At 47.8% G+C, this 23569-nt stretch overlaps 1 protein-coding gene and 1 pseudogene across 1 annotated transcript; one reads left to right on the forward strand and one right to left on the reverse strand.

Annotated features, from left to right (window-relative positions):
* LOC149324290 (uncharacterized) overlaps nucleotides 1-23569 on the reverse strand; it is a 380857-nt pseudogene that overhangs the window by 222692 nt on the left and 134596 nt on the right.
* On the forward strand, nucleotides 9173-23523 carry LOC149324295 (uncharacterized). Its single transcript, XM_089498543.1, has 2 exons — nucleotides 9173-9242; nucleotides 19821-23523. The coding sequence occupies exons 1-2, from the start codon at nucleotides 9231-9233 to the stop codon at nucleotides 21537-21539; spliced, it is 1731 nt and encodes a 576-aa protein (XP_089354669.1). The 5' UTR covers nucleotides 9173-9230; the 3' UTR covers nucleotides 21540-23523.

The raw sequence follows: 23569 nt of genomic DNA on the forward strand, positions 1-23569 counted from the left end.
AAGCTACCATTCATCCTGGAGGCTATTTCCTTTGTTAGGGTGATTTGCTCCAACTTTGCTTAATCACAGCTTTGCTTTGAAAAACAAAAGAGAACAAAAGGGGAGGCCTTCTGCCCTTTATGCCCTGCTCTGAGCCTCTGCCATTGAAATTCTGACAGGAGAGAAGAAGGGTGAAATTTTAGCATTGGATCAAAGATGTGTGTGTAAGCATATACATGCAGCATTACACTTTCAGCTGCTCCACAGTTTGTGTGTGTGTGTGTGTGTGTGTGTGTGTATATATATATATGCGTGTGTGTATATGTATGTGTATGTGTGTATATATATATATATATATATATATATACACACACACACACACAAAGATGTGTGTTTAAGCATATACATGCAGCATTACCCCAGTCCTGGACGGGGTCACACTCTCCCCCAGTGGCTGTGTTCGCAGTCTGGGGGTGCTCCTTGACTCGTCGCTCCTGATGACAAATCAAGTAGATGCGACGGTCAGGAGCGCCTGTTATCAGCTTTGGCTGATACGCCAGCTGCGCCCTTTTCTGGAAGTAAGGGACCTTGAGACTGTTGTGCACGCCCTGGTAACCTCACGCCTCGACTTCTGTAATGCGCTCTACATGGGGCTACCTTTGTCCTTGACCCGGAAACTTCAGCTGGTCCAAAACATGGCAGCCAGGCTTGTTTCAGGAACATCTAGGAGGGACCACATCACTCCTGTGTTGAGGTCCCTCCACTGGCTGCCTATCAGCTTCCGGGCCAAGTACAAGGTGTTGGTTATCACCTTTAAAGCCCTAAATGGCTTGGGTCCAAGCTATCTCAGGGACCGCCTCCTCCCGTATAATCCTCCCCACGCTCTCCGGTCCTCTGGGAAGAACTTACTGCAGCCTCTAAAATCTAGGCTTGCGGCGACCTCCCAGAAGGCGTTCTCTGCTGTCGCCCCCAAACTCTGGAACGACCTGCCAGATGAGATCCGTCAGTTGACATCTTTAGACAGCTTTTAAAAAGCTGTGAAGACGGATCTCTTCCGGCAGGCCTTTCCAGATTAAATTTTTTTCCCGGCCCAGGCTCCCTGGCTCCCCGATTTCCCTTATTCCTCTCGTAGAAATATTTATGTATATTTTATTCTGTAAATTTTTATGTTGTTCACCGCCCAGATTGGCTTTGCCACCGGGCGGTATAGAAATAATAATAATAATTATTCTTATTATTCTTATTATTACACTTCAGCTGCTCCACAGTTTGTGTGTGTATATATATATATATATGTGTGTGTGTGTGTGTGTGTATATGTATATGTATGTGTATATACACACACACACACACACACACACACACACAAAGATGTGTGTGTAAGCATATACATGCAGCATTACACTTTCAGCTGCTCCACAGTTTGTGTGTGTGTGTGTGTGTATACACACACACACATACACACACAGCTGTGTATGTACACATATAAATACGGCTTCACACTTTTGGCAGTAACACTATAAGTGTGTGTGTGTGTGTGTGTGGATATTCTGCACTCTCCTTGCCTATTATTATTATTATTATTATTATTATTATTATTAGACCTTGGCATGAACCTGGGAGAGGTGCAGAGTTGGATCCCATGTATTCCTTCATAGCAGAAGGGGGTTGGACTGGATGGTCCTTGAGGGTCCCCTCTAGCATTTCTTGTTGAGGCTGGGCTTTTTTTCGCTTTTGTGCCTTGTGTGCCTTCAGCTTTTTTAAAGCATAGGAATGTTCTTTAAACCTCTGCCAAACTTCCTTTTGAGATGGCAATTGAGTTTGAAATGCAAAGTAATTAGCGTAATTATTCGAATTGTCTTTTATTGTCATTCGGGAAATCTGTGAAAAGTATTTCGCTAGTTGCTGAAAGAGAAAGAAGAAATCTCCTTTTGGAAGGGGACTTTGGAAACAAAATTCTCATCAAGTTCTCAATGAATGAGAAGAAAAACATGGGTTTCTCCAACCACTACTCATAATCCCTTATGATATTCTGAAGGCTGTGCCTTGCAGTATCATTGGTTCCCACATGAACCAAAAGAAAGGGGTATTGGTCAGTAGGCTTGACCAGTCTTGTCACGGATCTTTGCCCCAGGGAGACAGCACACCTCCTGAGACTCTTGTCAGACCCACAAACCACTGCTTCAGTGCCTCTCAGCAAAGAGTCCCCCCCGACCACCACTCGCCTCCTCCGAGGCTTAGCAGCGGCCGTTCCCTTTGAGGGATCTCTCTGGGTCCCCTGCTCTGTCCCTGAGGTCTGTCCCTGCTGCTCTTCCTCATCATCCTTGATAGCAGAGACAGATTGAAATCAATTCTGTAGCTGTAAGCTTACAGACTGTTCCCTGGTTTCCCTACTTCTGTGTGTGACCTTCTTCCAACCATCTCCTTCTGTTGTGTGTGAAGTGACCTCCTCTTTCCCAGCAACTTCCTCTGTGTGTTTCCCATCCAGGACCGTCTGGTCTCTTCTGGTCAGGAAAACCTCTTGCTTCCTAATATATTTTTTGTTTGTTGCTAAAGATTATGCATTACTACCCATTCTTTCCTTAATCACTACAAAAAAACCTTCTCCATGTGATTTTACCTTACAAAGGCAACAGCAGTAACTTAAAGATCTTTCTTTTCATTACTTAACTTGCCCATTTATCTCTGCAATAATTCAATAGTGGATCCCAAATTTGATTTTCTTCAGCAGTTTTGTCTCTTAGTGTCCTTTTAATCTTATCCATCTCTACTATAGCCAACGTTTTATATAGCCATGTATCCACTGTAGGCATTTGTGTATTTCTCCAATAATAAGCAAGTGACATCCTTGCCGTTGTTTTTAAATACAGTATCGGTTGGAGTCTCTCTCTTACATTTTTTGTTTTCCAGCATATTTAAAAGGAACATTTCTGGGTCTAAACTGAATTTAATTTGGAGTATCTTTTGTATCTCCACATGAACCTCTTTCCATCTTTCTTAACTTTGGGACATGTCCACCACGTTTGGAAAAAGGTTGCAGCCCTTCCGTTACATTTCTAGCATGGTCCCTTATTGTTTTTACAGATTTTGCTTAGTCTGGATGCTGCTAAATACATCTAGGAATCATCTTTATCAAGTTTTCTTTTTCATTATTATTTTTATTATAAAAGATATAACATAAAAAAGCTTATAGCAGTGTCCCTCACACATTTGAAAAGGTTTGACCCCTTTCCTAGTGTCAGAAGATACATGGAACCTGAATCCAAAACTCCCAAGTTACTTTAAAGCCAAATCTCAGCCCTGTACATTGAATTCTCTAGCTACTCGTTTTTCTTACTTATTCTAATTATTTTCTTGTATCCTCAAAGTGTATTTACAACAATAAGTTATATAAATTCTGTTATACAGTAATTATACATTAGTTGCACATGCCCCATCGTACTCTGCAGCCTTTATTGTCTATTCCTGCAATATCTCACCATCGGGTCCCATTCTTCCTCTATTTCTGTAATGTCTTTATTAGATAAACGACTTGTCAGAATCAGGCAATGGATGCCGGCCATGAAAGCCTTCAACTCCATGAAAGCTCCATCAGGACTAGCCTGAAGGAAGGAGACTCCGCCCTCCACAACTGCCACCTGCCGGCCTGAGAGGGAGTTCACCAGGCAGGTCCAGCTCCATCAGGACTAGCCTGAAGGAAGGAGACTCCGCCCTCCACAACTGCCACCTGCCGGCCTGAGAGGGAGTTCACCAGGCAGGTCCAGCTCCATCAGGACTAGCCTGAAGGAAGGAGACTCCGCCCTCCACAACTGCCACCTGCCGGCCTGAGAGGGAGTTCACCAGGCAAGTCCAGCTCCATCAGGACTAGCCTGAAGGAAGGAGACTCCGCCCTCCACAACTGCCACCTGCCGGCCTGAGAGGGAGTTCACCAGGCAGGTCCAGCTCCATCAGGACTAGCCTGAAGGAAGGAGACTCCGCCCTCCACAACTGCCACCTGCTGGCCTGAGAGGGAGTTCACCAGGCAGGTCCAGCTCCATCAGGACTAGCCTGAAGGAAGGAGACTCCGCCCTCCACAACTGCCACCTGCCGGCCTGAGAGGGAGTTCACCAGGCAAGTCCAGCTCCATCAGGACTAGCCTGAAGGAAGGAGACTCCGCCCTCCACAACTGCCACCTGCCGGCCTGAGAGGGAGTTCACCAGGCAGGTCCAGCTCCATCAGGACTAGCCTGAAGGAAGGAGACTCCGCCCTCCACAACTGCCACCTGCCGGCCTGAGAGGAAGTTCACCAGGCAGGTCCAGCTCCATCAGGACTAGCCTGAAGGAAGGAGACTCCGCCCTCCACAACTGCCACCTGCCGGCCTGAGAGGGAGTTCACCAGGCAGGTCCAGCTCCATCAGGACTAGCCTGAAGGAAGGAGACTCCGCCCTCCACAACTGCCACCTGCCGGCCTGAGAGGGAGTTCACCAGGCAAGTCCAGCTCCATCAGGACTAGCCTGAAGGAAGGAGACTCCGCCCTCCACAACTGCCACCTGCCGGCCTGAGAGGGAGTTCACCAGGCAGGTCCAGCTCCATCAGGACTAGCCTGAAGGAAGGAGACTCCGCCCTCCACAACTGCCACCTGCCGGCCTGAGAGGGAGTTCACCAGGCAGGTCCAGCTCCATCAGGACTAGCCTGAAGGAAGGAGACTCCGCCCTCCACAACTGCCACCTGCCGGCCTGAGAGGGAGTTCACCAGGCAAGTCCAGCTCCATCAGGACTAGCCTGAAGGAAGGAGACTCCGCCCTCCACAACTGCCATCTGCCGGCCTGAGAGGGAGTTCACCAGGCAGGTCCAGCTCCATCAGGACTAGCCTGGAAGAAGGAAGAGCCCTCCCTCCAATCCATCTGCCTTGGTCCAGGCCTCAGAGGAGGAGGAGAACCACTGGACCTCATCCCCTTTCCCTCCACCATTCCCTTCTCCTTTTGTTTCATGTCTTTTAGATTGTAAGCCTGAGGGCAGGGAACTGTCTCATTAAAAACAATAATTGTAAGCTGCCCTGAGAGCCATTAGGGCTGAAGAGCGGGGTATAAATACCTAAATGAATGAATAAATAAATAAACATTGTCAGAAAGTCCCTCTCCCGCGCTTCATACCCTTTTTCCCAAATTAGGTGTCTCCCGGTTTTTCCAAAATTGTGCAATTCTGGCGGCGGTTATTAAGTACAACATAATTCTTCCCTATTTTTTCCTGATCTGTTGGGATCTTTTCTAACATGATTAACAAATATATTTCTGGTCTCATTTCAGAATTTACCCTTAACATATGCGCAATTTCTCTATGTATGTTTTTCCAGCCGTAAAGTTTTAGCTTTGGGCATTTCCACCAAATGTACGCCCAAGTTTCTGGTGGATTCCTCCATTCCCAACATCTTCCTGGCCCTGTTTTATATGTTTTGGCTCTTTTGTTGGGGGTTAAATGCAATCTATGTTCCATTTCCCAAAAATGTTCCCAAAGGTTTTGAGACTTTGTAATTTTGTTTTTTCTCTTGCTAATATCCAACTGTCTATGTCTATTCTATGGCCAAAATGTGATGCCCGTTTTATCATTGTATCGGTAACAGGTTCTTTCTCTTGTTCCAGGTACTGAGAAATGTGTGTCATTTTGTGTTTTTTGTTACCTGTGTCCAATAAAATTTTTGAAAGTTCAGATGTCTCTTCTTCCAAACCTTGAATTTTTTGATCCATTTTGAATCTCATGTAAAACAATGTCAGACTCAGATGCAATTCCTCGTTATACAAAAGGGCAAAGCCAAGGGCGTTTGACAGTTTTAAATATATATGTGTCTGTGTCTCATTTAAAACAATGGCATCTATACCACTTTTCAGTGTTTGAGTGTGTGTGTGTGTCATTTAAAACAATGCCAGAGCCAGATGGCAGCCATTATTATTATAACACAAAAGGGCAAAGCCAAGGGTTGCTAGATAGAATTTATGCTGCTTTTATTTTGAATATATATGTGTCTCATTTAAAACAATGGCAGAGTCAGAGAGATCCCCTTATTACACAAAAGGACAAAGCCTAGAGTTGCTGGGTGGAATCTGTACTACTTTTGGATATATCTGTATTATATATATGTGTGTGTGTCTATATATACATATAGTATTTGTACACACACACTGCTTCTGCCCCATTGCCAGGGACCGAGGGTAGCTTACAAAATTCAAAATGGCAATCTAGTTTTAAAAGTGGACAGTCTAAAGGTAAAGGCACGTGTTGATCAATTTTTATTGGTTTTTGTGAGGTTGTATTTATGATGTGTAAGTTTTAAATGATTCAAGCATATTATTATTATTATTATTATTATTATTATTATTATTAAGACAACTCAGTGTCAATTCTGTTTAAAGCACACAGCTAATAGCAGTTTTAAAAATACAAGGACAAGGATAGATTCAACGCCATTCAGGAGAAGGAGTGTTGGCCACAGGCTGTGTGTCTGTTTCTGTGTGTGGAGAACTACAATTGTGTGTGTCTGTGTGTTGTTGTTTTTTTGGGAGGGGGATGCTGTGGGCCTCTGTGCCTAGTCCCCAGGTGGCCATTGGGGTGTATGTGTCTTTCTCTCTTCCTTCCTTCCTTCCTTCCTTCCTTCCTTCCTTCCTTCCCTCCTTTAACCTGCATCCCTTCAAGGGGCTCCCAGGCAGAGGCTGGGCTGTTTGTCTACGGCCACCATTTTGTGTGTCTGTGCGTTTTCTTCTTGTGTGTGTGTGTGTGTGTGTGACCAAGTGTGCCTTCCTTGCCCTTTCTGTATGTTCCCATAACTAGGACTTGCTCTGCTGGGTCTCCTCTGCAGGGCTGTTGTGTGGGGAAAGGTCTCTCTCTCTCTCTCTCTCTATATATATATATATATATGTATGTGTGTGTGTGTGTGTGTGTGTGTGTGTGTGTATGTGTGTGTGTGAGATGTGGGCCTCTCTGCCTAGTTCCCAGGTTACCATGGGGGGGGGTCTCTCTCTCTCTCCTCAGAAGGGGCTTTGTGGTCCCTCCTCCTCTTGGAACCAGGACCATTGCTGTGTCTGATGGGCCTCCTCTGCAGGGTTGCTGTGAAGGAAAAGGTTTGTGTGTGAATCCTGTGGGCCTCTCAGCCTTGAAGGTTGTTGGGGGGTCTCTCTCTCTGTCCCCCAGAAGGGGCTTTGTTCCTCCTCCTCTCAACCCAGCCCCCCAAAGATGGTGCCCCCTCCCTCCCTGAAGGCCAAAGGGGGCCCTGGTCAGTCCCAGTCCCCCCCAACATGAGGCCTTTGGGTCTCCCTCCTCTGCCCCTCCTCTTTCCAGGAGATAAAGAGGGGGCTCAGCAAGGGGAATTTGGGGGGGGGGAAGGGGCACCTCTGCCTCTGGATAAAGCCCTTGGCCGCCTCCGCCTGAGAGAGGATCAGTGGGAGGGAGTGCGCATGCTCAGAGACAGGCAAGGCAGCCCTCCTCCTTCCTGGCAGGCAGTCAGGGCAGCAGCGCCTTCAGGGGCTGAAGCTGAGCATGCGCAATGCAGATAAAGGCACATAGTGCATTCGGAAGGCTTCACAAAAGAGTCTGGAGTAACAAACACTTGAGGCGAAGCACAAAAATCAGTGTGTATAGAGCCATTGTACTGTCTATTCTCCTCTATGGGTCTGAAACATGGGTCACCTATTGCCAACACTTATGACTCCTTGAACGCTTTCACCAGCGCTGTTTACACACAATTCTAAACACACACTGGACCGACTATGTGACAAATGTTGCTGTCCTTGAAAAGCAGGGATCGCCAGCATTGAGGCCATGCTATTGAGGACGCAGCTGCGCTGGGCAGGACACCTTTCTAGGATGGAGGACCATTGCCTCCCCAAAATAGTATTCTACGGTGAACTCGCCACGGGTCAAGAGCGTAAGAGGGGCGCCCCAAAGAAGAGATACAAGGCCTCCCTGAAACAACATCTCAGGCTTGGCCAGATAGATCCCCAACAATGGTCCTCCCTGGCCTCGCATCGGGAGGCATGGAGACGCACTATCCATGATGCTGCAGCCTCCTTCGAAAGCTCACAGCGAACGAGCCTCAAAGAGGGACGACAACGCAGAAAGAACCGCAACCGGAAACCTCACCCAAGGAGACTTTCGGCTGTGCTTTCTGCAACCGGACCTGTTTGTCCCAAATTGGCCTTTTCAGTCACCAAGGCGCTGCTTGTAGAAAGCGAGGGATCAGGAGTCCTTCCTGAATCTTCGTTTGCGAAGCAAAAGACAGTATATATAATATAGTATTATATATATATATATATATATATATATATAAACCTTTATTTATGAAGCGCTGTAAATTTACACAGCGCTGTAGATGCCATCTTTTTAGTTCGAGGGTTCCCTGCCCTCGGGCTTCCAATCTAAAAAGACACGACACAAAAGGAGAGGAAGGGAGGGGTGGAGGGAGAGGGTCAGAGGTCCAGCAGTTCCTCTCTGCCTCCGAGGCCTGGACCAAGGCAGAGGGACTGGAGGGATAGGGCTTGGCTTCATCATGGATGGTTTATCTTCCAGGGAAAATACATACTCATATATAGTGTATGTGTGTGTGTGTGTATAATGTGTGTATTGTGTGTGTGTGTATAATGCCTCTGATGTTCTTACTGGCAGGAATGGAGGGAAGGACTGAGGAGGAAAAAGGAGGAGGGCAGGTTGGGCCCCCTTTTCCCCTTTGGACCCTTCTCCTCCTCTTGCCCCCAAGTGCCTGGGCCCCAGGGTCAGGGAGGGAGGGATAGGAGGCCCCTGTTCTGCTTGGGGGAGGAGAGGGGCACTTCTGCCTCCAGTCTGGAAGGATAAAGCCCTTGCCCTCCTCCTCCAAAAACAGCCCTCCTTCCGTGGAAACAGCCTCCTCCTCCTCCTCCTCCTTTTTCTGCTGATCTTGAGGGGAGGGAGGGGGGGAGGGAGCGAATGCGCATGCTCAGAAGCAGACAGGGCAGCCCTCCTCCTTCCTGGCAGGCAGTCAGGGCAGCTGGGCTTCAGGGGCCGAGACTGAGCATGCGCACATTTCCCCAACTCTCCTGCGCATGCTCGGAAAGGCGGACATTGTCCTTGCAGGCAGTGAGGGCAACATGGCTGAGACTGAGCATGCGCAGATCCCTCAGCCCCCCCCCCTCTGAACATGCGCAGAGCTCCGCAGGACCCTTCCTCCTCCTGAAGGCCTTTGAGGGGAAGGAGTCTTCGGAAGGGGCTCCCAGGCAAGACTCCTCTCCCTCCTTCCTTTGAGGAGACCGGAATGGAGCCCGAGGTAAGGAGGGAAGAGAAGGGAGGAAGGCAGGCAGGCAGGCAGGCAGGCTCTGTGTCTTTGCCTCTGGTTCCTTCTGGGCAAGAATGGAGGGGTGAGGAGGGGAGGGGGGGTCTCTGCGCCTCTGACTTGAAAGAATGGGATGACTTCTGCTAAGGCTCCATCTTTTGGATATGGATCTAGTGTGTGTGTGTCTCATTTGGAACAATGGCAGAGTCAGAAGGCATCCCTTCATTATACAAAAGGGCAAAGCCAAGGAGGGTTCCAGCTGGAATTTATACACCTTGAAATCTTGTGTGTCTCTCTCTCTCTCTCTCTCTGTGTATCTAGATAGATAGATAGATAGATAGATAGATAGTGTGTGTCTCATTTGAAAGACTGGCAAAGCCAAGGGTCGCCACCTGGAATTTATACTACTCTTGAATGTTTTGAAGAGAGATGGATAGATTGTGTGTGTTTCCTATTTGAAACAAGGACAGATTCATAGGGCGCTCCTTCTGCAAAATGGCTTTGAAAGTGAGCAGTGCAAAGGTAAGGACAATTCAGAGTCAATTCTGTTTAAAACACACAGCTCAAAGCAGTTTAACAAACACAAGGACAAGAAGAGATTCAACATGCTGCCATCGGAGCAAAACAGGACAGAATCCCAAACCCACAAAACAGCCCTATGCTTTTGGGGCCAACTCCAAAGCCCCCAATGCCTTCCCCGTGCCTTTGGGGAGTCTGTCTCTCACTCCCCCTTTCTTTCCCTTCTCGCTTTGCCCCACTGTTCCTTTAACCCTTGAAGTGGGGAAAGCTCATCTCTCTCTCAACCCCATCCTTCCCTTTTTGCACCCCTTTTCCAGCTCCATCCCTCTCTTCTTATGGGGACCCCTCCTGCCCCTCCTTTCTCCTCCCAACAGCCCTGCAGGGTCTGTCAGACTGAGACCAGCCCCTTCCTCCAGCTGCCTTTGCAGCCATTACTCATTTGTTGCCTGAACCAAGACCCCCAGAGGAGCATCCTTTGAGGTCCCCCTTCTCTCTCTTCCCTCCTCAATGCTCCCTATCTCTATCTATCTATCTATCTATCTATCTATCTATCTATCTATCTATCTATCATCTATCTATCTATCTCCATCCATCCATCTATCCATCCTCCCCCCCTCCCCCCCCTTTAAGCCTTGAAGTCTCTCCACACTAGCTTTTTTGTGGGGTTTTCGGTCTCTGTGGCCATGTTCTGGTAGAGTTTCTTTCTGACGTTTTGCCAGCATCCGTGGCTGGTATCTTCAGACCTCCACACTAGGTCTAATGGGGGAGGGAGTCTTCTTTTTTTCCTTCCCCCATGAATTGAATCAAGACCCCCAGAAGCAGCTCTTTCCCCCAAAGGCATCTCCTGAGGTTTCTTCCCCCCCTGCCATTACTCCTCCTTCCCCAAATATACTCAGTGATTGCCAGGGCTGCTGCTGTTGCTTCCCCTGGCAGGCGGCATGACAACGACAACATTTATTTGAAAGAATCATATAGTTGGAAGAGACCCCAAGAGCCAACCTGTCCAAGCCCATTTTGCCATGCAGGAACTCTCAATCAAAGCAACCTCCACAGATGGCCATCCAGCCTTTGTTTAAAAACGTCCAAGGAAGGCGACTCCACTTCTCCCCATTAATATGGCATCTTCCACTGTTGAATAGCTCTCATTGTCAAAACATTCCTCCTAATGTTGAGGTGGAATCTCTTTCCCTATAGCTTGCATCCATTGCTCCATTGGGTCCTAGTCTCTGGAGCAGCAGAAAACAAGTCAGCTCCCTCCTCAATATGACACCCCTTCAAATACTTAAACAGGACTATCCTATCACCGCTTAACCGCATCTTTGCCAGGCTAAACATACCCAGCTCCCTAAGTCTTTCTTCATAGGGCTTCATGGTTTCCAAACCCTTCACCATTTTGGTCACTCTCCTCTGGACATGCTCCAGCTTGTCCACATCCTTTTTAAATTGTGGTGCCCAGAACTGGACACAGTATTCCAGGTGAGGCCTGACCAAAGCAGAATAGAGTAGCAGTATTACGCTTCTTGATCTATTATTATTATTATCATCTTATATCCCACATTTCTCACAAGATAGCAACTCAAAGCAGCTACTCTACTTCAATTGATGCAGCCTAAAATCACATTGGCCTTCTTAGCTGCTGCATTGCACTGTTGACACATGTACAACTTGTAGTCTACTTGGCCTCCTAGATCCCTTTCATACTTATAAGTCTCCTTAAGCCAGATGGAGTCTTCTTTGGAGTTCCATAAGCAGAGGCTGGATGGTCATCTGTTGGGGATGCTTTGATTGTGAGTTCCTGCATGGCAGGAGGTTAGACTGGATGGCCCTTGGGGGATTCTGTCCTACATCTCTGCTTTTTGTTTTTTCACCCTCAGTGCAGTACCATACATTTTTCCGTGATGAATCTCCGTTTTCCAACTCTAGGATTCTATGAAGATGCTGCTGGTTCAGTGGAGGGCAGTGGAGTCTCCTTTTTTGGAGGCTGTCTTTAAGCAGAGGCTGGACAACCATCTTTCCCAGGGAGGGCTTTGGTTCTGTCTTCCTGCATGGCAGAAATGAATTGGACTGGATAGCCCTCGGAGTCTCTTCCAACCATAGGACTCTAGTGAACGCCAAGGTTGCACAAGATGGAGAGTGCCAGATGGCACTTATTCATTCATTCATTCATTTGGTGTATGTCCCACCTTCCTCCTGCCAGGGGGACCCAAGGTGGCTTACAAAATTCAAAATAGTAATCCAGTTTTAAAAGTGTACAGTGCAAAGGTTAAGACAATTCAGTGTCAATTCTGTTTAAAACACATAGCTAGAAGTAGTTTAAAAATACAAGGACAAAAATAGATTCAATGCCATTCAGGAAAAGCAGTGTTGGCCACAGAGCAAAACGGAACAAATTCCAAACTCACGAAACAGCAATATGCTTTTTGGGCCAACTCAAAAGCCCAAAATGCTTTCCCCATCCCTTTAGAGTGTCTGTCTCTCATGTATATTATATTGTCAGGAATCGTCTTCATGGGAATAATAGGTTGCGCAAGTGGTCCTCAAACTTTGGCGTAACTCGTCTGATGGGTTCCCTCTCCACTGCCTTTTCAACCAACAGATGATAGTTTGTTCCATATGGAGCTCTGCATGCAGCCAAGGTCTTGGTTGGTGCCGTGTTTTGAGTCTCATAACTGGAATGTAGTAATAGAGGTGTATAACCTTTTTAAGAGAAATAGGCCAAACAGGGGCCCTTTCCCCCTTTGGATCCTCCTTCTCCTCCCCCCCCCCCAGGGGCAGGGAGAGAGAGGAGGCCCCTGCCTTTATTTCTTCTGTACTTCTATTGATGCAGCCTAAAATAGCATTGGCCTTTTTAGCTGCCGCATCACACTGTTCACTCATGTTCAACTTGTGGTCTACTTGGACTCCTAGATCCCTTTCACACGTAGTTTCATTCAGCCAGGTGTCACCCATCCTATATCTGTGCATTTTATTTTTCCGCCCTAAGTGCAATACCTTACATTTCTCCGTGTTGAATTTCATTTTGTTAGCTTTGGCCCAGCTTTCTAGTCTATTCAGGTCATTTTGAATCTTGATCCTGTCCTCTGGGGTATTAGCTATTCCCCCTAATTTGGTGTCATCTGCAAATTTGATAAGTATGCTCCCAATTCTGTCATCCAGGTCATTGATAAAGATGTTGAATAGCACTGGGCCCAGGACAGAGCCCTGTGGGACCCCACTGGTCACTTCTCTCCAGGATGAAAAGGAGCCATTGTTGAGCACCCTTTGGGTTCGGCCGGTCAACCAATTACAGATCCATGTAACAGTTCCTTTGTCTAGCCCACATTTTACAAGCTTGTTTGCAAGTATGTCATGGGAAACCTTGTCAAAGGCCTTACTGAAATCAAGATATACTATATCCACAGCATTCCCTTCATCTACCAAGCTGGTAATTTTATCAAAGAAAGAGATTAGGTTTGTCTGGCATGACTTGTTTCTCTGAAACCCATGTTGACTTTTGGTGATGATGGCATTGCCTTCTAGATGTTCACAGACTCTCTGTTTAAGGATCTGCTCCAGAATCTTTCCTGGTATTGATGTCAGACTAACTGGACGATAATTGTTGGGATCCTCTTTTTTCCCCTTTTTGAAGATGGGGACAACGTTTGCCCTCCTCCAGTCTGCTGGGATCTCTCCTGTTCTCCAGGAGTTTTCAAATATGTTTGCCAATGGCTCCGATATTAGTTGGGTTTAACATGAAGGTGCCTGGTTGTCAATCAAATTTAGTTCCCCAGTCGTCATAGGTGATGCTTGCAGCACTCATTGGGGCATCGGAAGTGTGCTTCCCCCCCTCCTTTTTTTTAAAGAGCCAGGTGCCAGAATGCGCAGATTCTGTCAAATTAAAAACCTCCTGTGTGTGTGTGTGTGTGTGTGTTGTGGGGATCTGGGTCAGTGCAGCTTATGATCTGCCCTTGGCCCCATTTTCAACCCTAAAATGCAAGCTAATGCCATCTCTGCATCCTGTATCCCCAGCTCCTTGCCCCCCCCCAGAATGCCTCATACACATGTAATAATAATAATAATAATAATAATGATATTCCTCACCTTGGAATGCCAGAAAAGGATACGATGCCATGCCTTTTTTGCTTTCCCTAGGCTACCCCTGAATTCCTTAGAGACAGTAGCAAAAGCATGTATCAATTTGCCAAATTGGATAGAAAAACATTGTAACATTCAAAATTGTAGCATTCATTCATAAAGGAAAAAAAGTTTTTTGCCAAGTGCTCTTTGCAACATTTCCCCTTTGCTGGAAGCGAGGAAATTAAAGGGAAAATGAACAAGTAGCTAGCCACGTTCTCCCTATCTATTTATCTACCTGAAGCAAAAAACATGCTCATTTTTTGCCAAAAATGATTTTAAAGGGGGGGGGGGGTGCCTGGTGCAAGCTCCGTTTGTGCCCTGTCTCTGACCTGACCTGACCTGACCCTTTTCCTCCTGCTTTCGTTCTCTTCAGAGGAGGTTTGCCATTGCCTTCCACTGAGGCTGAGAGACAGTGACCTGTCAGTTCCAACTAAAGTAGACCCATCGAATCAATTGGAAATGAAAGGGAAATGTAGCACAGGCATTCTGACTGTAGCATCCACATATAACACTAATAATAATAATAATAATAATAATAATGGCTTTTAAGTTCCAGGAGCAAGAGGAAATGAAAGCAGCACAAGAACACACACATTCTGTCACACAAAAAATCATGCACATAGATTGTGAAAAATAAAAATAAAAAGAGAGAGTGCTCCTTCCGCAGCCTGATTTCCCTACATCCCTCCTCCAGCTTGGCCCTGGAGCCCAATTTCCCTTGGCAATCCTCCTCCTCCTCCTCCTCCTTCCTTCCGACCCTCCCCTCCTTCTGACCTGCCCTGAATTAACCCTTCCCCCCGGCTCCTTCGTCCTCCTCCTCCTGCTCCATTATAGAATGCCCTCCATGGCCCCCTTCTTCCCCCCGGCTCCTTCGTCCTCCTCCTCCTGCTCCGTTATAGAATGCCCTCCATGGCCCCCTTCTTCCCCCCGGCTCCTACGTCCTCCTCCTCCTGCTCCGTTATAGAATGCCCTCCATGGCCCCCTTCTTCCCCCCGGCTCTTTCGTCCTCCTCCTCCTGCTCCGTTATAGAATGCCCTCCATGGCCCCCTTCTTCCCCCCGGCTCCTTCGTCCTCCTCCTCCTGCTCCATTATAGAATGCCCTCCATGGCCCCCTTCTTCCCCCCGGCTCCTTCGTCCTCCTCCTCCTGCTCCGTTATAGAATGCCCTCCATGGCCCCCTTCTTCCCCCCGGCTCCTACGTCCTCCTCCTCCTGCTCCGTTATAGAATGCCCTCCATGGCCCCCTTCTTCCCCCCGGCTCCTTCGTCCTCCTCCTCCTGCTCCGTTATAGAATGCCCTCCATGGCCCCCTTCTTCCCCCCGGATCCTTCGTCCTCCTCCTCCTGCTCCGTTATAGAATGCCCTCCATGGCCCCCTTCTTCCCCCCGGATCCTTCGTCCTCCTCCTCCTGCTCCGTTATAGAATGCCCTCCATGGCCCCCTTCTTCCCCCCGGATCCTTCGTCCTCCTCCTCCTGCTCCGTTATAGAATGCCCTCCATGGCCCCCTTCTTCCCCCCGGATCCTTCGTCCTCCTCCTCCTGCTCCGTTATAGAATGCCCTCCATGGCCCCCTTCTTCCCCCCGGCTCCTTCGTCCTCCTCCTCCTGCTCCGTTATAGAATGCCCTCCATGGCCCCCTTCTTCCCCCCGGCTCCTTCGTCCTCCTCCTCCTGCTCCGTTATAGAATGCCCTCCATGGCCCCCTTCTGCCCCCCGGATCCTTCGTCCTCCTCCTCCTGCTCCGTTATAGAATGCCCTCCATGGCCCCCTTCTTCCCCCCGGCTCCTTCGTCCTCCTCCTCCTGCTCCGTTATAGAATGCCCTCCATGGCCCCCTTCTTCCCCCCCGATCCTTCGTCCTCCTCCTCCTGCTCCGTTATAGAATGCCCTCCATGGCCCCCTTCTTCCCCCCGGCTCCTTCGTCCTCCTCCTCCTGCTCCGTTATAGAATGCCCTCCATGGCCCCCTTCTTCCCCCCGGCTCCTTCGTCCTCCTCCTCCTGCTCCGTTATAGAATGCCCTCCATGGCCCCCTTCTTCCCCCCGGCTCCTTCGTCCTCCTCCTCCTGCTCCGTTATAGAATGCCCTCCATGGCCCCCTTCTTCCCCCCGGCTCCTTCGTCCTCCTCCTCCTGCTCCGTTATAGAATGCCCTCCATGGCCCCCTTCTTCCCCCCGGCTCCTTCGTCCTCCTCCTCCTGCTCCGTTATAGAATGCCCTCCATGGCCCCCTTCTTCCCCCCCGGATCCTTCGTCCTCCTCCTCCTGCTCCGTTATAGAATGCCCTCCATGGCCCCCTTCTTCCCCCCGGCTCCTTCGTCCTCCTCCTCCTCCTCCTGCTCCGTTATAGAATGCCCTCCATGGCCCCCTTCTTCCCCCCGGCTCCTTCGTCCTCCTCCTCCTGCTCCGTTATAGAATGCCCTCCATGGCCCCCTTCTTCCCCCCGGATCCTTCGTCCTCCTCCTCCTGCTCCGTTATAGAATGCCCTCCATGGCCCCCTTCTTCCCCCCGGATCCTTCGTCCTCCTCCTCCTGCTCCGTTATAGAATGCCCTCCATGGCCCCCTTCTTCCCCCCGGCTCCTTCGTCCTCCTCCTCCTGCTCCGTTGTAGAATGCCCTCCATGGCCCCCTTCTTCCCCCCGGCTCCTTCGTCCTCCTCCTCCTGCTCCGTTATAGAATGCCCTCCATGGCCCCCTTCTTCCCCCCCGATCCTTCGTCCTCCTCCTCCTGCTCCGTTATAGAATGCCCTCCATGGCCCCCTTCTTCCCCCCGGCTCCTACGTCCTCCTCCTCCTGCTCCGTTATAGAATGCCCTCCATGGCCCCCTTCTTCCCCCCGGCTCCTACGTCCTCCTCCTCCTGCTCCGTTATAGAATGCCCTCCATGGCCCCCTTCTTCCCCCCGGCTCCTACGTCCTCCTCCTCCTGCTCCGTTATAGAATGCCCTCCATGGCCCCCTTCTTCCCCCCGGCTCCTTCGTCCTCCTGCTCCATTATAGAATGTCCTCCATGGCCCCCTTCCCCCCGGATCCTTCGTCCTCCTCCTCCTGCTCCGTTATAGAATGCCCTCCATGGCCCCCTTCTTCCCCCCGGATCCTTCGTCCTCCTCCTCCTGCTCCGTTATAGAATGCCCTCCATGGCCCCCTTCTTCCCCCCGGATCCTTCGTCCTCCTCCTCCTGCTCCGTTATAGAATGCCCTCCATGGCCCCCTTCTTCCCCCCGGATCCTTCGTCCTCCTCCTCCTGCTCCGTTATAGAATGCCCTCCATGGCCCCCTTCTTCCCCCCGGCTCCTTCGTCCTCCTGCTCCGTTATAGAATGCCCTCCATGGCCCCCTTCTTCCCCCCGGCTCCTTCGTCTTCCTCCTCCTGCTCCGTTATAGAATGCCCTCCATGGCCCCCTTCTTCCCCCCGGCTCCTTCGTCCTCCTCCTCCTGCTCCGTTATAGAATGCCCTCCATGGCCCCCTTCTTCCCCCCGGCTTCTTCGTCCTCCTCCTCCTGCTCCGTTATAGAATGCCCTCCATGGCCCCCTTCTTCCCCCCGGCTCCTTCGTCATCCTCCTCCTGCTCCGTTATAGAATGCCCTCCATGGCCCCCTTCTTCCCCCCGGATCCTTCGTCCTCCTCCTCCTGCTCCATTATAGAATGCCCTCCATGGCCTCCTTCTTCCCCCCGGATCCTTCGTCCTCCTCCTCCTGCTCCGTTATAGAATGCCCTCCATGGCCTCCTTCTTCCCCCCATCTCCCTCCTCCTCCTCCACTTTCTCCAGTGCCCCCGCCCTCCTTCTGACTGCCCTTTGCAGCCCTCGTCAGTCACCCAAATTTCCCCTTTTAGCCTCCTGTCACCCTGCCTCCTGTCAGATCCCCCCTTTTTCCTTCTCCTCCTTCTCTGATGAAGGGGAGGGAATGCTCTGCCCTCCCTCTGCCCTAAATCCCTCCCTGCTCTCCTAAAGCATAAAATATGTGTCTGGCCATGCCTGGCTTTTCCTTTCTATTATATAACAAACTCCAGGAGAACATGATCACTTCCACCTAAGGATCCCATCAGCATCATGGAATCCTAGAGTTGGAAGAGAACCCAAGGGCCATCCAGTCCAACCTCTTGTCATGCAGGAACTCTCAATCAAAACATCCCCAAGAGATGGCCATCCAACTCTGTTTAAAGATCTCCAAAGAAGGAGACTCCACCACACTCTAAAGAAGTGTATTCCACTGTTGAGCAGCTCTTATTGTCAGAAGGTTCCTCCTAATGTTGAGATGGAATCTCTTTCCCAGCAGAGAAGTGCCTGAACATCCTAAACAGCGGGTAGCTCTGCCCACTCAGCTCCTGACAGGCAGGGAGAAACAGAAGCAGGTTATACCTCTCTATTACTACATTCCAATAATGAGACTCATTCCACTAGGTTTCAGTGATGCCATTAGGGCTGAAGGGCAGGGTATAAATACCATAAATCAAATAAATAATAAAATTTATTTATATCCCGCTGCTGTACAAGATGCAATTGGGGCGGCTTAGAAAGATTTAAAAAAGCATGTATTCCAAAACCCTCAATCCCCCCTCTTAAAATACAATCTTAAAATACGATATAAGATTTTTAAAAAGCATACATAAAAATAAAACATATACACACACACACAGCAAACTATAGACCGTGACTAAAGTGCAGTCAGAGATCTTAGAGTTCCTCTGATGCCCAGAGAAACTAATTTGGGAAAGGCCTGTCGGAAGAGATCCATCTTTATAGCTTTTTAAAAGCTGTTTAGGGTGGTAATTTGACGGATCTCATCCGGCAGGCCATTCCACAATCTGGGCACAACAGCTGAGACAGTCCTTTGGGAGGTCATGGAGAGCCTTGTTCTTGTGGTGCCTGTTTATTAAACCCTTTCCTGTATTGCTATATACTGTATATGTATTATCCTACTTGTGAGTATGTATTTTCCCTGGAAAATGATTAACCATCCATTATGAAGCCTCCCCCTCCCTCCAGTCCATCTGCCTTGGTCCAGGCCTCGGAGGTAGAGAGGAACTGCTAGACCTCTTACCCTTTCCCTCCACCACTCCCTCCTCCTTCTGTATCATGTCTTTTTAGATTGTAAGCCCGAGGGCAGGGAATCGTCTAACTAAAAGATTGTATGTACAGCGCTGTGTAAATTTACAGCGCTTCATAAATAAAGGTTAATAATAATAATAATAAATTCCTCCCTGAGGATCTAAGTGTGTGCGGAGGATTATATTATATTATATCGTATTTGCTTTGTTGTGCTGGGAGTTCAAGTCATCGTGCTTATTTCCTATGCTCTGTACATTAGTGTAGAGACATTGAAGCCCATGGGTCCTCTCCACTTGCTGCTTGTGTAAAGTTTTTTCCTTCCCACTGTTGGGTCCCTGAACTATTTGCCTTGATCCCTCCATGGCAGTTTGACTATTATCTCCAGCCCTTGATGAACCCCTGCCTTCCAAAGTATTGCCCTATTATTCAGCAGGAGCAAATGGGATGTTTGAGGTGGAGAGAGCAGAGTTTGCATGCAGGAAATCCATATCTATCTGAGGAGGGGAAGAGAGAATGCTAAAATCATGCAAGAGATACAAATTCCAGTCCTAGGCCAGGACAACAAGGCTGGTATGGTGTGCATTGCTCTGGTAAGAACAGAGGTCACCTGGCCTAGGATACAGTGACTAGTTTCCAATTGCCTTAATTGTAATTTGAATCATGAAGAACATACGCAGGAATAATTGATATGGCACAGTTAGAGAGGGACAGTGGTCGCCTGGGCAACATTTGGATCAGGCTTCCCTTCAAGGCAATCAGGATTACATTTTTTATTTTTTCTAAATCATCATTTATTAATTTATTTTAAATATTTCTACCCTGCTCTTTGGCCATAAAGGCTATCAAAGTAGTTTGCATTAAAATTATTCAATTTGTTTATCTCCCAATCACCCTTCGCCCCAAATTGCAGAATGCACATATTGAACATCAGCCTTCCCATCAAAGGACCCACATGGAGGAGAAGCCCTATAAATGCATGGAATGTGGAAAGAGCTTCAATCAAAGTGGAAGTCTAAACTCACATCAAAGGACTCACACGGGGGAGAAGCCATATAAATGCATGGAATGTGGAAAGAGCTTCAGTCGCAATGGAAGTCTAAACTCACATCAAAGGACTCACACGGGGGAGAAGCCATATAAATGCATGGAATGCGGAAAGAGCTTCAGCCACAGTGTAAATCTAAACTCACATCAAAGGACTCACACGGGGGAGAGGCCATATAAATGCATGGAATGTGGAAAGAGCTTTAGTCGGAATAATAGCCTAAACTCACATCAAAGGACCCACACGGGGGAGAAGCCATATAAATGCATGGAATGTGGAAAGAGCTTCAGTGAGAGTGGAAGTCTAAACTCACATCAAAGGGCCCACACAGGAGAGAAGCCCTATAAATGCATGGAATGTGGAAAGAGCTTCAGTTGGAGTGGAAGTCTAAACTCACATCAAAAGATGCACACAGGGGAGAAGCCATACAAATGCATGGAGTGTGGAAAGAGCTTCAGTCGGAGTGGAAGTCTAAACTCACATCAAAAGATGCACACAGGGGAGAAGCCATACAAATGCATGGAATGTGGAAAGAGCTTCAGTGAGAGTGGAACTTTAAACACACATCAAAAGACGCACACAGGGGAGAAGCCCTATAAATGCATGGAGTGTGGAAAGAGCTTCAGTGAGAGAAGAATTCTAAATTCACATCATAGGAGCCACATGGGAGAGAAGCCCTATAAATGCATGGAATGTGGAAAGAGCTTCAGTCAGAGTGGACATCTAAACTCACATCAAAGGACCCACTCGGAGGAGACGTCATACAAATGCCTGGAATGTGGAAAGAGCTTCAGTCAGAGTGGAAACCTAAACAAACATCAAAGGACCCACACAGGGGAGAAGCCATATAAATGCATGGAATGTGGAAAGAGCTTTTGGGACAGTGGAAGTCTAAACTCACATCATAGGACCCACACGGGGGAGAAGCCCTATCAATGCATGGAATGTGGAAAGTGCTTCAGTGAGAGTGGAAAGCTAAACAGACATCAAAGGACCCATACAGGAGAGAAGCCTTATCAGTGCATGGAGTGTGAAAAGAGCTTCAGGGACAGTGGAAGTCTAAACTCACATCAAAGGACCCACACTGGAGAGAAGCCATATAAATGCATGGAATGTGGACAGAGCTTCAGTCGCAGTGGAAGTCTAAATTCACATCAAAGGACCCACACTGGGGAGAAGCCATATAAATGCATGAAATGTGGAAAGAGCTTCAGTCGCAATGGAAGTCTAAACTCACATCAAAGGACCCACACAGGGGAGAAGCCATATAAATGCATGGAATGTGGAAAGAGCTTCAGTTGCAGTGGAAATCTAAACTCACATCAAAGGACCCACACAGGGGAGAAGCCATATAAATGCATGGAATGTGGAAAGAGCTTCAGTCATAGTGGAAGTCTAAACTCACATCAAAGGACCCACACAGGGGAGAAGCCTTATAAATGCATGGAATGTGGAAAGAGCTTCAGTGAGAGTGGAACGCTAAACAGACATCAAAGGACCCACACAGAGGAGAAGCCATTTTCAGCTAGTAGGGCCCTAGATGTCAGCTCTGAAGGTCTGTCAAGCATCTCTTCTCCTTGCTAAACAAACTTAACATGTTTTAAAATCTCTGTTTGGCCCAAGGGGGATGTTTACGATGGTGGGAGCAATCGTGAGAGTTTCATAAAATTGCTAATCAGGCTGCATATCAAGCAAAGCAGGAGGTAATGATGGGGAGAGAAAGTGAAGGTTTCCAAACATCGCTTCACTGGCGTCCGAAGGTCTTTTCATGGGATCCTCTAAGGTCCAAAGGGGGACAGCTTAAAGTTTTGCAGGCAAGAGAGAGGTGGGGTTGGGGAGAGACAGAGATGCATCCCTCCTCTCAGTCCTCTAAGGGTGAAAGAGGCCAGTGGTCAGTTTCCTAAAGAGGCAGGGATTTTAATGAGGGAGGACACCCCTTCCCTTCATATTTCTGCTGTAGGGAGCAAAGAGGGCAAAGAGGGGAAAGGGTGCAACGTTTGGAGAGATGATGGGGGAGGGAGGGAGGGAGACACCCCAGGTGATAGTAAAAGCAGAAACCTGATCCCCCTCCCTAATTATAATCAATAGTGAAAGATATTAATATTATCTCCCAATCAAACCATGAGACAGATAGAAGTAGATTGGGTCCCCTAGTACAGCCATCCTTTTACAGTGTGCAAACTACAACATCAAGAGGCAACCGAATAGTGGTTTTCATGATAAAAATGATTTTTGGAACAGATTTAGGATCTCATGGATATTATCAGATGCAGATTTTACATTCATCTGTGAACAGTGTGAGCAGATGTAATCACAGAGACTGTTCAACTTTACGGCGTTGAAGATTTTCTCATTGAAGTGCTGAAAATATTAAGAGTCTGACAAATCAAGGGCTTGGAAGAGATTTTAAATTTAAAGCATGCTCAAACATTGAAATAATGCTTGAAAGCAAAGGCCAACATCCTCCATTTACTGAGAGACAATCCAAGAAGGCATTGGATCTTCTCTATGCTGATCTTTATGGTCTGATGAATGAAAAGTCAGCAGGTGGTAACTCTTACTTTATGACTATTATTGATGATTTCAGCAGATACACATACACTTATCTTCTCAGTGACAAGAGTCAAGTGTTGCAGAAATTCAGAGTACTAGTCTCTAACACATTTGGCTACAAAGTGAAGAGCCTGCGCACAGAAAACAGTGCTGGATATGATGAATTTTTGAAAGATCATGGAATTTAGCATCAGACTACAAAGGCTTATTCTCCGGAACAAAAAGACGTGGCAGAGAGAATGAACAAAGGGGATGGCAGTCACCATGTTTTGGAAGCTAATATGCCTAAACCTGTTGGTCTGAAGCCATCATGACTGCAACATACCTGCGTAACCGATTGCCAACAAAATCCAAGGATGTAACTGTCAGGATGGATTGCATCCAGAGTGAAAATGTCCTAGATGCAGCAATATGGAACAAAGATTAGAGGTAACCAGAGTTGTTCTACTGAAGCTGAATGCATTTCAGCAAAAGTGGCATGTGACGAGTTCAAATAGCTATATAACCTTCTCATGGACTTTGGGAATCACAGAACCCAATACAACTATTCTGATGCAAAATAATCAGAGCTGCATCACGATTTCTGAAAGTGAAAAGCCACTTAAGAAGAACGTTGACATTGCATTTCACAAAGTGCAAGAGATGTGTAAAACTGGAATTGTCCTAGAATACTGCAACATTGAAGGGATGATTGCAGACATCCTCACTAAACCACTATGTGAAGGACTAAAGATCTTCAACGTCAGTCCAGGAGAATGAGAAGGGGATTGTGGGAATATATTTGCATAGACTTCTCCCTGCTCTCATTCTAACTCTCTCTTGGCCTCATTTTTAACTGACCCTCCAAACATTGGAAAAGGCCGAAGAGGCGGCCAGTAAGCTGTATGTCTGTAACGTTCCTCTCTGAATGAGCTTCACAGTCCCTTGTCTCTCCCTGCTTTATTAATTCTAGTGAGATTAGGTTTTAGTTTAATGTGTAAATATTTACTAAAGTCATTACTGTTTGTTTTTTTAAACTACAAACGGTGGATTTGTCATTTTTGAGTTAGTCTTTATTCTTT

This window comes from Sceloporus occidentalis, unplaced genomic scaffold (genome assembly GCF_023333645.1).
Source record: "Sceloporus occidentalis isolate IW3139 unplaced genomic scaffold, rSceOcc1.0.p SCAF_1, whole genome shotgun sequence".
Taxonomy (NCBI): domain Eukaryota; kingdom Metazoa; phylum Chordata; class Lepidosauria; order Squamata; family Phrynosomatidae; genus Sceloporus; species Sceloporus occidentalis.